The sequence below is a fragment of the Monodon monoceros genome, unplaced genomic scaffold (assembly GCF_005190385.1).
Source record: "Monodon monoceros isolate NGI ecotype Baffin Bay Population unplaced genomic scaffold, NGI_Narwhal_1 Super_Scaffold_4, whole genome shotgun sequence".
NCBI lineage: Eukaryota > Metazoa > Chordata > Mammalia > Artiodactyla > Monodontidae > Monodon > Monodon monoceros.
The window spans coordinates 71192126-71207096 of record NW_021703781.1 but is presented as its reverse complement, the minus strand read 5'-3'; the positions used below and the strand labels follow the sequence as shown (position 1 = coordinate 71207096).

General features: G+C 42.5%; 1 protein-coding gene across 4 annotated transcripts in view; it reads right to left on the bottom strand.

Moving 5' to 3' along the window:
* Positions 1 to 11876, bottom strand: part of SEC23IP (SEC23 interacting protein) — a 68683-nt gene extending 56807 nt beyond the window's left edge. For all 4 annotated transcript variants that reach the window (XM_029245387.1, XM_029245386.1, XM_029245385.1 and 1 more), the window contains exons 1-4: positions 11654 to 11876; positions 5757 to 6289; positions 2693 to 2915; positions 1691 to 1884 (exon numbers count right to left, since the gene is read on the bottom strand). In XM_029245387.1, coding sequence (XP_029101220.1) covers positions 1691 to 1884; positions 2693 to 2915; positions 5757 to 6289; positions 11654 to 11816 — 1113 coding nt within the window. In that variant the 5' untranslated portion in view covers positions 11817 to 11876. The remainder of the gene's footprint in view (positions 1 to 1690; positions 1885 to 2692; positions 2916 to 5756; positions 6290 to 11653) is intronic.
* Between the last annotated feature and the right edge of the window lie 3095 nt (positions 11877 to 14971).

Sequence of the window (14971 nt, the reverse complement as noted above, 5' to 3'; positions counted from 1 at the left end):
ATTTTATGCCTTCTTTTCAGTCTTTGCCCTTACCTGGGTTCTGACTCAGCTCTAAATCAGTGTTTTTCAAACTGTGGGTCATGACCAGCAACAAACTGTAAAATTAATATTTTCAGTGACATAGAAAATATCTAACTGAATGACACCTAGTGAGGTAAGTGTTGTTCTATGTACCTTTCTTTGTTTATAATGGTGCGTTAGAGCTCACTCATACCAGCTCACAAGAGCTGATCACACATACCGCTTCCCAACTCTGTGTTTAGTTACATCATGTTGCTAGCTTACTATTGGCCATGGTGGGAGTATTTACACCATGGAAATCAGCAAACACTATAAATCAGGGTTTTTTTTCCCTGGAGAGCCAGTTTACCAAACACCACTGCCTCTGATAAATAAACACACATACTCATGTGTGTGTATGTGTGTGTGTGTGTGTAAAATGTGTGTACTAAATCTCAATCTAAAATGTATTCTTACTACGCGTTGAAATGAAAAACATTTGAGGCCTCTGTTCTCAACAAGCTTCTTTTCCAATTTACTTAACCCCAACTAACATCTGTCTTAACTTCAGGCCAATATTCACCTTTTTGTACTGTTTTGGTTATAGAACAGTATTTCATAGTCACTATTATAGAGATTAATATTTCTAGGGCAGGCACAATTGATAATGACTATGACTAAGGATTACATTTACAAATTTTCTTTTGAAAAAGCAAAATACTCCACAAAAAATCTGTACTATTATAGCTATAAGAAAAACACACACACACACAAAAAAAGAAAAACACGTATATGAATAAAGAACAGTTTAAAAAAATATTTTTAAAATGTAACATTTAATTTGAAAGGATGACAAGACTGTGATTTAATTTTTTTCTTATTTCTATTAATTATATTATGATGTTCTTCAAGGACAAAAAAATTTAGTAATTAACAGTCAGTTGCTAAACTTGACTGTCAGCTCCTAAACAGAACATAAAGCCCAGTCCTTGCTTGAAGCTTTCAAAATATGAATCTAGGGAAGATTAACATTTTAGAGGTCCCTTTTAATGTCAATATTAGTATTGTTTTAATGTTTAATGTTAGTGTTGGTTACATAAGTTTTAGTTAATACATTAAAAAATAGTAACTAAAATGTTCCATACTCCATTTCCCATGTATGCAGATGAATTCATTTAACTTATTTCAAATATTTAATTACTCAATTATTAAGTAGAATTATAACAAGAAATTAACACAATTATGTAAAACAACATTAACCACCAATTTTAAGATGGCTAAAAAGTCTCACAATATTTGTTCCTATTCTTATATTTGTTTTCATAAACCAGAGGTGAATTTCAAGCCTTTTACTGAATATTAATTTGAAAAGCATCCATCTCCTTGGCATGTGTTGTCAGCAAGCATATCATAGCAGCCTAAGCTCTTTTGAAGATTTGATATAAGTACCTTATTATATTAGATCTGTGATGTTCCCCTGAAAAACATTCTATCTTTAGACACCGAGGCCACAATTAGTACCTCATAAAAGATGACACCAATTAAAAGGCAATCTTCTTTGCGCACAGGATCAAGATCGGCTGTCTTGTAAATAAAGTCTGCTCCACTGTGAGTGATGTTACATGAGGCTCCAACGTATACAGAGTCTATGTGTTTTAAAGAAAAGCATAAAGGAATAAAGCCCACGTACCTCCAGTTTTTCACTGAACTCCTCTGTATAGGGAATAAATCTGCTGTCTGTGTCCCCTTTGTAAAACCAAGTACAGCGTCTCACTTCAGCTGGCTCCTCTTCCCAGTACACGGCTTTCCTCATCCGGTCATAGAGGTAAACGTCGTAGCGCCCTCCATCAGTGCCTAGAACCACATTCTCAGGGTCTGGTTGGACTGGAGCACAAAGACCACATTTTAACTCGACAGTTACAAGGTACATTTAAAAGTAATAAATAATGAATATGGTGACTCGTCTATCCTTAAAGACAAAGCACTAAGCTCATTTTTTTAAAAAAACAGAAGTTTAAGATTAATCTGTGCTGCTCAAAATGATGATTCTTTTAAGTGGAGAAGAAATAACGAGGGTAAAAAATAAAAGCATGATCATGAAATAATTCAAATAATTGGTAGTTTTTTGGTTTTTTTTTAATCAAAGCAGCAATGCTCCATGAAGCATACTTCTAAAGAATAGGTGATTTTTTAAGTCCCAAGATGAAATATCATCAGGATAAACAAAGAAACCTACTTCTATAGTGAAGACTTCTCAGAGTCTTAACACACTCTTGTGTACTATCTCAAGAGATGGATGTAGTTACAGCACTTCCAAAACTCATCTGACCATGGAACACTTTTTTCACAGCATCTTCAGTAACAAGAGTTCCATAAAAATGCTTTATAAACGCCCTATAGCTACAAACAAATAAGGGAAATAAGAAAACTGACACCTGGGTTATATGAACGACTCTATTTCTTGGATTTAAACTACCTTTAAACAAAAAAAGAAAATTACTAAAACATTTCTTCAAATACCTTGCTCAAATAACTCAGAACTTACATTAATATTATCATCTTAAGGTACAGAGACTGGCAGGCTCTACAAGGATTAAAGAATTTGACATTCATAAAAAGTAGGCCATGGATAAATACTCTTCATTTCTCTCTTCCTAAAATCAGATACAAATGATGCAGGATTTGTGCTTACCTGAGTTATAGATTTCTTCAAGATTCAAAGAGTCAAACACACTGAAAGGCATCCACAGTTGTCTGTATTCTATCTCCTTGCAGTAAAACCAGTGGGGTTGGACAGGTTCATATTGGTTTTGAAGTAGAAAAGGAGATGACGCTTGCACAGAGGGACCCGCAGGTCTAGCAGGTGCCTGCTGCTGGGTTGGAGGAGACAGCCCTGGCTGCACTGAAGGAGGAATCTGGGGGGGACAAAAGTTAGGACCATCACGTCTGTCCAAAGGAACAATTCTGTATATGTTTCACACACAAACTAACATAGTAATGATTATCCTAAATATTTCTCTAGACAACTATTTAATAACCAGGCTCCAAAGCAAGTAAAATTTTTAAAAATCTAACAAACCCTCAAATCAGTTGCAAAGTGAACAGGACTTTCTCACATTGGTGGCAAAGTAAACTAATACCTTTACAGAAATCAACCTAGCAGTATGTCTCTTGTGGTTCATTTAATCTTTAAAATATGCATATTCCTTGGGAATTCCCTGTTGGTCCAGTGGTTAGGACTTGGCGCTTTCGCTGCTGTGGCCCAGGTTCAATCCCTGATCAGGGAACTAAGATCCCACAAGCTCCACGGACAAAAATAAATAAATAAATAAAAATAAAAATAAAATGTGCATATTCCTTGACCTAGACATTCCATTTCTAAGAACTTATCCTGAAGATATAATTGTAAAAATTTACCCATAAGAATGTATATCAAAAAGTTATTTATAATAGACAATCAGTGGATACAATCTAAATGTCTAATAGAAACCTGATTAAATAAATCATCTTTTACTCATATGCTGGAATTCTCTAGAACCATTAAAAACGTTTTAGAAAAAGTCTTAATAACACCTAAAATATGTTCACAAAAAAAATACATAATGCTTGCTTGCTTGTTCACAAAAAACATACATAATGCTTGTGTTGGGACTTCCCTGGGGGCACAGTGGTTAGGCATCCGCCTGCCAGTGCAGGGGATACGGGTTCGAGCCCTGGTCCAGGAAGATCCCACATGCCCTGGAGCATCTAAGCTCGTGCACCACAACTACTGAAGCCTGCGCACCTAGAGCCCATGCTCTGAAACAAGAGAAGCCACCGCAATGAGAAGCGCGGGCACCACAACGAAGAGTAGCTCCCACTCAGGCACAACTAGAGAAAGCTCACGCACAGCAACAGAGACCCAACGCAGCCGAAAATAAAGTAATTAATTAAAAAAGAAAAAAAAAACAAAACACTATGCTTTTATCTTGAAAAAAGGATAAGAAAGACATAAAACAAAATAAAAACAGGGTTTTCTAGCAGCAATTTTTATTCATTTGGCTATTCGGCATTTTTCAAATTTTCTGTACTGAAAATACTTTTAAAATCAGAATACAATTATTTTTTAAAATTTTTATTAAAAATCATTTTAGAATATTCTATCAATGCAAATGTACTGAGGTTGATAACTGTACTGTGGTTATGTAAAAAATACCCTTATTCTCAGGAAATACACACTGAAGAATCTAGGAGTAAAGAATCATAATGTATTTAACTGATCTTCAAATGTTTCCCCCCAAAATTGCACATATACAGAGTGAGAAAGGAAGGGAGGGAGGGAGGGGAGAAAAGGATACTCCAACACGTGTCAACGTGCACGTTCACAAATGACAGAACAAACGTTCATGACAGGTAAATCTGGATTAGGGTACTGGGGTGTTCTCTGTCCTATTTTTATTTTTGCAAACTTTTTTTTTTTGCTGTACGCGGGCCTCTCACTGCCGTGGCCCCTCCCGCCGCGGAGCACAGGCTCGGGACGCGCAGGCTCAGCGGCCATGGCTCACGGGCCCAGCCGCTCTGCGGCATGCGGGATCTTCCCAGACCGGGGCATGAACCCGTGTCCCCTGCATCGGCAGGCAGACTCTCAACCACTGCGCCACCAGGGAAGCCCTGCAACCTTTTTTTATATTTAAAATTGTCATTTTAGAAATTCTTAATTAGGAATCTTTACAAAATTTCATCAGCAAACAAAGTATACTAACTTATATTACATGCTACAAATCTGGTTACTTTCCAATATGCTGAAATCCAACATTACCAAGAGTTTGTGTATTGGTAAGATTTAAATTAGATGGTAAAATGGAACCCATTCTTTATCCCCAAGAGAGAAGTCAGGTTACACTCTGATTGAAATACTATTATCTCTGCCACACTGGGCTGGGTTCTTAATTCTTCCTTTCAGTCATTTCCCTTTTTTTTGATTCAGTTCACTTCCCTTTGGAAGTCAGTTGAATAATTAGTGGGGAAAAAAGGCATAGAGGAATTTCATAAAATTTACCCAATGCAAAAGTTATTCCATTGCTCCCCTGAGACAGAGTTTGACTGTCTAGATCCAAACTCCATAAATGTAAATAAAAGAAATTATTGGAGTAATCAATTTTAGTCCCACTAATTGAGTGTTTTGATTGAGTAGTATAATTAAAAAATGAGAAGCTGGCAGTCTGTTAATAATTGCTCCGACTCTCACATGTCCCTAGATGACATTTGTTATTGGTATCTTACATTAAATCTGGAAATATTGGCATATGGTTAACTCATTAAAATCAATTACTACCTCCATAAATAGATAATATAAACTAAAATATGAACCATTCAATGAGCTATCTTTAAAAGATTGTTTACTTCAAAGCATGTAGCTTAAAAAAAATACCCTCTGAAAATAATTTGTCATCATATTGATTATTAAAAGCACAGTGTTGGGCTTCCCTGGTGGTGCAGTGGTTGAGAGTCCACCTGCCAATGCAGGGGACACGGGTTTGTGCCCCGGTCCGGGAAGATCCCACACGCCGTGGAGTGGCTGGGCCCATGAGCCATGGCCGCTGAGCCTGCGCGTCCGGAGCCTGTGCTCCGCAACAGGAGAGGCCACAACAGTGAGAGGCCCGCATACCGCAAAAAAAAAAAAAAAAAAAAGCACAGTGTTTTCAAAAACACGGTTAAGATGAGAGCGATTAAAAATTACAGTGAATAATTAGGATATAAAAAACATGTTTCCATACCGATGGCAGAGATCCTGGAGGCATCTGGTACATCTGAACAGGGGGTCCAGAGGGCGGGGGATGGGTAGGATGGGCCGGTGTTTGGCCCTGCTGCAGCTGTGGTGGTGCAATATAAGGATTAGCCCTGCTGCTTACAGCTGTGTGGCGATATGGATTGTATCCTTGTTGGGGCGTTCCTTGGGGTGGGCTCCCAAAATTTGAAGGAGGGAGACTACTAGGCTGAGAAGGCAGATAAGTATTTATTCCCATTTGTGAAGCAGGTGGAGCACCATAGTGAGCCTTCGAAATGGATGGTGAAAATGCATTCGACATATCTTGGGATCCGGTGGTAAAAGGGAGAGCAGTTGGGGGCTTGGAGAATGCTGACTGTCCAGCCGATGTTGCTGCAGTTGTTAACGGTGACTGTCCAATATTCCCAAAAGGATCACTACTGCTTGATACCTGAGAGAAGTAACTAAATGTCTGTGGGGTAGACGTGTGAGCAGAAGTCTGACCAAGGAAGCTGTCCTCCTCACCTACATCTGTGGAATCCTCTGAAAGGGAACAGAAGGGTACATGGTTTAAAGGTATGCCATCACTCTGTAGATAAGATTCTATACCGCAGATCTAGCAATTATACCTCTTATTTTGTTGTTCAAACTTACATTTCTGCATTACAGACAATAATGAAAAACTTTTTTTTCTTTGAAATAAATAACTAGAAAACATGAATAAGAAACAAGAGGGAAAAATACTAACTCATTCGTAAGCTCACCTCCCAGAGACAATCACTGTTAACACGGTTAATATTTTGATACATACCTTTCCACACTTTTAAAATAAATATAGTTATATACTATTTACTTTGTAGACATGTATAAATTATGTAGACATATATGTATATACGAGAAGGTTTTAAAAATGGAAACAAAATCTATACTCCTAGTTTTACATGTTATTTTGAATACTGTTTTTTCCTGGTAAGAAACAATTCAAATACTGTTCTGCTACCCAAACACACAAAACTTTATTTCTACAGTAAGGACAAGAAACTAAAGTACAGATATTAACTCTGTTGACAACAAGGGGTGTGTCAGGGCTCTTACCTACAAAGCACTCATTATATAAGTGAACATGTGGTATTTGTATTCCTGAGGCAAAGTAGGTCAACCATTAATTGCCATCCCTAAAACCACACAGTATCACAACCAGATAGTCATTAGAGAATGCCAAATCACTGGAAAAGTCATTTTCTAACTAAGGGAAGTTCTCCTCACTTCCCTTTGCCCAACTTGATCTTCACTGTGGGTATTATTAGCACCAAATTATTTATCCTCTCTCCTGCTACCAAGTCGTAAAATAGTGATAAAAACATTTTCCTTCTACATGGCCTCAAAAGTCCAGTCTGGGCTTCCCTGGTGGTGCAGTGGTTAAGAATCCGTCTGCCAATGCAGGGGACATGGGTTCAAGCCCTAGTCCGGGAAGATCCCACATGCCGCGGAGCAACTAAGCCCGTACGCCACAACTACTGAGCCTGCGCTCTAGAGCCTGCGAGCCACAACTACTGAGCCTACGTGCTGCAACTACTGAAGCCTGCACACCTAGAGCCGGTTCTCCGCAACAAGAGAAGCCACCGCAATGAGAACCCCGTGCACTGCAACAAGTAGCCTGCACTCACCGCAACTAGAGAAAGCCCGTGCAACAACAAAGACCTGACACAGCCATACATACATACACACATACATACATACATAAATAAACAGAAATAAAAAAGCCCAGTCTACCTTTCCTCAGGAAACTTTTAGGAGGCCTTAGCTTCTAACGTTGTCTTCCTCTTCCTAATCTTTTCCTTCTCCCATCTCATTCCCTCCCATTTCCAATTCCCTCTTATCTCCCACTGCTGGAGGCATAGAGCAGATCAGAAGGGTGGACCCTCTCCCAGCACACAGGCACACTAGTCCCTGCCCTTGAGACCTGCCAAAGGGTGGCCTTTCAAGCTCTGAGCTCCTTCTTGACCTTTACTGAATGGGGCCTTCAGCTCTTAGGCTGCTCTCATTATATTTCACACACATCAATTTAACTGAGATACTCCACTATTCAAAATACTCCTCTGAGTTGTTTCTTTGTAACTAAAAATATCTTCCTGCACAAGGGCCCCCCCCCAACCCCGGCACCGTCTGCTTATATCATTCTACTTTTCTGATACATTTACGATTCCTACCCTCTCTTTTCAGTCACATGAACCTCACTTGGACTCAGATTTCTTAGTTGATGTCTTAACATCTAAAAGCAGAGGAAAAAACCTCTGTGGTATCTTTCATCCTCTAAGACAACTTGGGATCAACCTGATCCAAGAGACTTTTTTCTGATTAGCATTAATTACAAACAAAATACTGATCTCAACAAGCTGCCAGCCTCACCTCAGGGGCTTTCTAATTACATGTGGACACATCTGGCATCAAGAACCATAACTTTAATAAGCACCTGTATACTTGTGACACTCCCAACTCTGTCTCAAACTGAGACTGATCTTATGTGTCCCAGAACATATTTTCCAACTGCCTCCTCAACACTTTTTGACAGGTTCAGCCACATATACCTCAGACTTAGTAAGCCTGAACTGAATTTATCATCTTAACTGTCCCCCTTCATGTCCCCCTTTTACACATCTCACTAACCTCAACAGATGTCTGCTAACATCCATCCGGACACTCAAACCAGAAACCTCCTCTCTCAGACTGCTCCTTCCCCCTCACATCCTTCATTTAATCATTCAGATCCTCATTAAAGAAATATGTACACAGTATCCATTATATGCCAGGTGGTGCTATGTCTTGGGGCTGAAACTGAACAAAGAGAAGGGGACTCTGCACTGCACAGCCTGGATGCCCGTGAGTCACTAAATCCCAACAATTCGACTGTGTAGAAATCTCTCATATCTGTTCCCTGCTCTTCACACCCAGTGTGGCTGACTAGGGCTAGAGTGCCACCGGCTCCTGCCTGACTCGCAGTGGCTTCCAGATCGGCCGCTCTTGCTACGGTCTGCTTCACTCTAGTGCAATCTCTGCAATCTCAGGAAACTCCAGTCTTTCTGAAACACACCTCTAATCCCACTGCCTTGTTCGGAACCCTTCAAGGGCACCCTCCACACCCCACAGGGTGAACTACAAACTCCTCAGTGTGGTGTCTGAGGCCCTTCATGATCTGGGCCCCGCTAACCACTTGAAGCACTCCCCTGCATTCACTCTAGTCACATGGAGGGGTGCAGCGGGGGAGGGACGGGGCGAGAGGGAAAAAGCGGGGGATGGAAAGCAAATGTGAGCACCTACCACCAAATCCCACCAAATCAGCAGGTTTCTCTCACACCTCCAGACTCTCACGTGTCTGTCTCCCCAGACTCCCTAATTTCTATGTATCCTTCAATATTCAGCTCAAGAACTGCCTCCTCTGTGAGGTCCTGAAGGCCCGAGGGATATCCTCTCCCTGGTCAGCCAGCCTGACAGCCACAGTTCTCACAGCAGCCTATCAATCCCTCTCTCCAGCCGTCATAAACCTGTATCACAATTACTTACACAGCTGGGTACACTGCATCTGTATATACTGTGCAGTCGTGAGGGCAATGCTGTCTGCTCCTCTGTGTCTCCCGGACATCGGGAACAGGGCCTGGCAAACGAAGCTGCTCAATCCAGGTTTGTGAAATGAAATTGCTTCCTATGTGTCTCTTTCGCTGACATGATTAACTGTTGCTTCCAATGTGACAGGTTCTCCTTTTGTCTCTGGAAATTATCTGAATGGGTTTCTAATGATCAAATCTCTTTTAAAGGTAGAAAAATATTTGTTACAGAATTTTAGTTCTAAAAAGTATTAATTTTCCTATTAAAAAAATAAACCGGGCTTCCCTGGTGGCGCAGTGGTTGAGAGTCCGCCTGCCGATGCAGGGGACACGGGTTCGTGCCCCGGTCCAGGAAGATCCCACATGCCGCGGAGCCATGGCCGTGAGCCATGGCCACTGAGCCTGCGCGTCCGGAGCCTGTGCTCCGCAACGGGAGAGGCCACAACAGTGAGAGGCCCGCATACCGCAAAGAAAAAAACAAAAATAATAAAAAAATAAATCATCTCCAAGAAACAATAGTTTTCAAGACAGGTAAGTTATCCTGTTACTTGGCAATGAAGATGTTTAGCATTTACGGACAGTAACAGACACAAACAAGTTATATAGCAAGGAAGATGGGGCATGAATCAAACATCTGTGAAGCAGAGGATGACATGAAAACCCCATGTACAGCCTGATTTATTCCTGCAACCTCCCAAAGCATTCTGCTCCAGCCATGCTAGTCCTCCACCAAAAATGGCAATGCTGAACCTTTCAGCCACACTATCAAAACAAGACATACATATTCCTGACTGCCACCCTTTCATTCATTCAACAAGTTTCTATTGAAAAATCGGTCTACAGCATACCAGACACTGTTCTAGGCATAAGTTCCTGCTCTCATAGAGCTTACATGTTAGTGGGATAAGATAAACAAATATGGGACTTCCCTGGTGGTGCAGTGGTTAAGAATCCACTTGCCAATGCAGGGGACAAGGGTTCGATCCCTGGTCTGGGAAGATCTCACGTGCCACGGAGCAACTAAGCCCGTGTGCCACAACTACTGAAGCCTGTGCGCCTAGAGCCCATGCTCCGCAACGAGAAGTCACAACAATGTGAAGCCCGCGCACGACAACGAAGAGTAGCCCCCACTCACCATAACTAGAGAAAGCCCGCGTGCAGCAACAAAGACCCAACGCAGCCAAAAATAAAAAGTAAAATAAATTTAAAAATTTTAAAAAGATAAACAAATATTTGTACACGTCAGGTGGTGATAAGTACCAAGAAGAAACATAACACAAGGGAAGAGGAACCATCATGTATTGTCTCCGATTTGCCCTTCTTCACTTCTCCATGAAACTTTCCTCAGTCTTCCAAACAAGAATAAATTATTCAACAGGAAAATATTCAACATTTACTGAGGATCTATGTGCTAGGCACTAAACAAGATCCTAGAAATAAAAAGGTAAATAAGTTATAGCTGCAAACTTCAAGAAGCCCACAGTCCAAATAGAGAGGCAGACATGTTTATTTCTCAAACATTTATATAACACTATGTGCCAAGCACTATATTCCGTGCCTTACAAAAATCAGTTCACTTCTCATCACAGCGCATATGGAAAATGAAGAACAGAGAGGTAAAGTAACATGCCTGAGGTCACACAGCAAGTAATTGGCAGGGCTAGGGCTGGAATACAGTCTGTGCTCCTAAACACCAGCTCTGGGTTATGCCACGTAATCGTTAAAAAGCAATCTCCCTAGACAATAATAAAGATATGTACAAAGTGCTAAGATGCACACAGGAGTAGGGACTTGAGAACAAGCAAGGGCTCCTTAGAGAAAATGATGCTTCGCCTTGAAAGATGACTGCGTTCTGTACCTCTACTTTGCAAATACTACGTGTCTATCCTAAGAGATATCCTACAGTACCCTAGGAGAGGAGGAGGCACTGTCTAATTTTTTTGCATTCCCTGCAAGCACCTGGGTGTTCAACAGGAGATGTTCAACAAAAATCTGTGGAATGCCAGTTCAGGAGTGTCCAGCACTGGGAACAGTTCCTTCCACGAAGAGCTTGGCCCCCGCCCCCAATATCCCAAAGTCCTCAGGCCACTCAAACCTGGCCACTGATGGCCCTGGCAAGGTACCAGAGGGTCGGGTCCAGGCACAAGGAAAACCTCCCGCCCGCCCCTCGCCACCGCCCGCCCCTCGCCACCGCCCGCCCCTCGCCACCGCCCGCCCCTCGCCACCGCCCGCCCCTCGCCACCGCCCGCCGCCCGCCCACCTCCCCGCACACACTTGCCCCATCGGATCCTCATCTCCTTATTACCTCCAGGCAAGAGCAGGGAGGCCGAGGCAGCGGCAGCCTGGGTAACTGGGATAAAGGGCACGTTGAAGCTGAACTCCGTGGCCGAGGAGGAGAAAAGTAAGTTAGTGCCCGACGAGGAGGTGGAAGCTGCGCCTCCGCCACCATTAGGTTTCCTCTCAGCCATGGCTGCGGCCCACCTTCCGTTACACGTCTACTGGGGGCCGGTGCGGAACCACCAGCCGGAAACCGGTCACGGTCGGGGCCAACAAACTTCCGCACTTGCGCACAAGGGCCGGAACTCCGGACGGCTGGTCAGCCTCCCTCTGCCTTCTCCTACAAGCCGCCAGGAACCAACATGGCGGCGCAGGCTTCACGCCCGGGTCCTAGCACGTGACACCCTCGGCCGCTGCCGGGGCCGGAAGGGAGGCAGAGGTGGATGCCGCGACTGGGGCTGGAGCATGGGACAGGGAACGCTTCTGGTTGTGAATCAAAGTACGAATCGGCACTGAAAATCTCTGGTTGCGGGGGGCTGTCTAGGCTTCCTAAAAGTACCCACAGAAGCGTCTAACTAGATAAAATTTTGGCGGAACAGCGAAAGCACGCAGGCGCAGGTAGCAGAGTGCTAGCCGCAGACAGAGGGAGGAAAAGGTGTGGGGGCCATTTGCAGCTAAAGTCTAGCCAAACTCACCAATTGTAACCAAACACCCGCATCTAACTCGCCCACGTTGTTTTGGACTGAATTGAACTCTTGTCATTCGCCCAGAAATAGAAATGGTAGAACTTTTGAAGTTTTTAAGCCGAAGAGAAGAAAAAAAAGTTTAAAAGTGAAACCAGGGAATTGACATTTAAAATAGGCGTGTGACTTTTTAAATAATCTGTCTAAAATAATCTGTCTAAAATAATCTGACTAGTTTAATCCTAAAATGCACTATGGATAATTTGGATATAATTGTCATCTTTCACATAGTTAGAGATTATGAAAGAAAAAATAACAGATAATCAACTTCTTGGAGGATGGGAGAGGGATAGAAGAAACCCAAAAGAAGCTTTCAAATAATGAAACTACCCTCTCCCCCAGCTGTTCACACCTATATAGTATCTGTTCATTTATTAATTCAACAACTAGTATGCTTACTGTCAAAACAAAACAAAAACAAAGCCAGATACTAGTTTAAAGCAATAAGGATAGATTTTTATTGCATTAAGGAAGTGGGTTCATCGTGAACTGAACTGAACTTCCCCAAAACAAAAGGCTGGAGACTTTAAAGACTGGCATGTGCTAAGGTAAAGGCATCGAAAGGTGCCAAGGGGTGTTGGTCCATGTGACTGGGCTTGTTAATTGGCACTTATATGGAGCAGAAATTAACTTCTCATATCTTTATGACATGCAGTGGTACAAGTTAGAGCAAGGTACCCACCAGGCTGGGAGGAGACAGCTCTCAGGTCCTTGAGAAGGCAGTTCTGGGTGACAAAAGATTTATATCCGAAAGGGGTGGAGAAAGGATTTATAATCGCAAGCTTTCTAAAGTAACTGCTTTAAGGGAGGTTCAGGGCCTATATGCCTATCACCTGGTTTGGGTTGGAAGAAACAGTAAATTCTCCTGGCAGTGTTGAGCTTTCTCAGGCAGGCATTTTAAGGGGGACAGGGTTCATCCTGGGGACATGGCCTTAAGCTGTTGGTAGCCATTCTAGAGTTTGGCCAAGGGGGTCTTTGTCATTATATGGGTGGTCGAAGCAGTATACTAAACATTGGGGTACCATGGTATACAAGATAGACACAGGACCTTTCCTTTTTGGAGCTTACAGTCTGGTCAGGAAGACAGACAACTAAACACATAATAACAATAAAATAAAGTGTGATGAAAATAATGTAGAATTTCTCAAAGTGTGTTGTGTGGAATATTGACACCATCAGGAGAGGGAGGTGTAACCCTTTTAGGGGAGGGATAGCAAGTATTTAGAACAATCAGACCATCAACAAAGGACCTACCTCGTCTGGAGTGACATGAAAGGCTTTCCTGAAGAAGAAATATTAAAGTTGACACCTGAAAGCCAATGAGTAGAAGTTAACCGGAAAAGCTTGGAGGAGAGGAACCGGAAGAAGTGGTGAGAGACAATTACAGATAAAGTTACAGTATGTAGGGTTACCTTAAGATGCCATATCTTAATGTTAAAAGAAACACGGGTTACAGCATGGCTGGAGCCTAGTGAGCAACTGGGAGAAAGCTGGGAGATAAGAATGAAAAGTAGACCAAGGCCAGATGATACAGGGTCCTTACAAGTTAAGAGCAAAAGGGACTGAAAGAAGGATTTAAAGGAAGGTGGAGAAATAACATTTGCTCTGTAGAAAGTTCACTCTGTCCTCAGTGTAATAAAATAGATAAGGAAAGAGCAAGCCTCGGGAGCAGAAAGAACAGTTGGCCGACTGCTGCAGTGGACCAGCTGAGCAATGATGGTGGCTCAAATTAGAGCGATTGGAGTAGGAATGAACAGAAACAGGAGTAATTTCTGGGGAAAGATGTCAGATTGAACAGCTGTATCTTCATTTTCTTCTTCCTGAAGCTCTGTTGAAAACACAGATGGATTTGCTTGTTTTTTTTAGGCATAAACCCATAAGGATGAGGAAAATGGGAGAAGATTTGGCAGCAACAGATTTTGGAAGGCACCAAAAAAATAGGCAAGTAGTAGATGATTTAGCAAACCAGTAATGGGGAACGCTCAAAGACAACATTATTTGCACCACAGGATCACCAAAAGATTTAGGACCTGATGACCTCAGGCACCTCTGGAAGTGGCAGTCCAGTGGAAGAGAGAGGTCCTATAATTAGGAGGATTGGTTAAAACTGTTTAAGAAACAGACCCCCTCCCCCACTCTCAGTAACTGGACTATTGACCATCCCCCTTAAAGGAAAAAGGCTGGGGCTTCCCTGGTGGCGCAGTGGTTGAGAGTCCGCCTGCCGATGAAGGGGACACAGGTTCGTGCCCCGGTCCGGGAAGATCCCACATGCCGCAGAGCGGCTGGGCCCGTGAGCCATGGCAGCTGAGCCTGCACGCCTGGAGCCTGTGCTCCGCAGCGGGAGAGGCCACAGCAGGGAGAGGCCTGCGTACCGCAAAAAAAAGGAAAAGGGCTGAGTGTTCCCTTCTGGAGAGGGTAAAACAGAAGGAAGATTAAGCAAATACATACATACTGAGTAGTAAAACACCCTGTTCCACAAACCCAGCCCAATTTCTTCACTCAGCTCCAAAAGCACTAGCTGCCGGGTCTTCAACCTCTAGGCAGGAGATTAGAAGCATCTTGTTGGGGTCAGGGAACAAAAGATCTAGAGAGGATTAAATCTG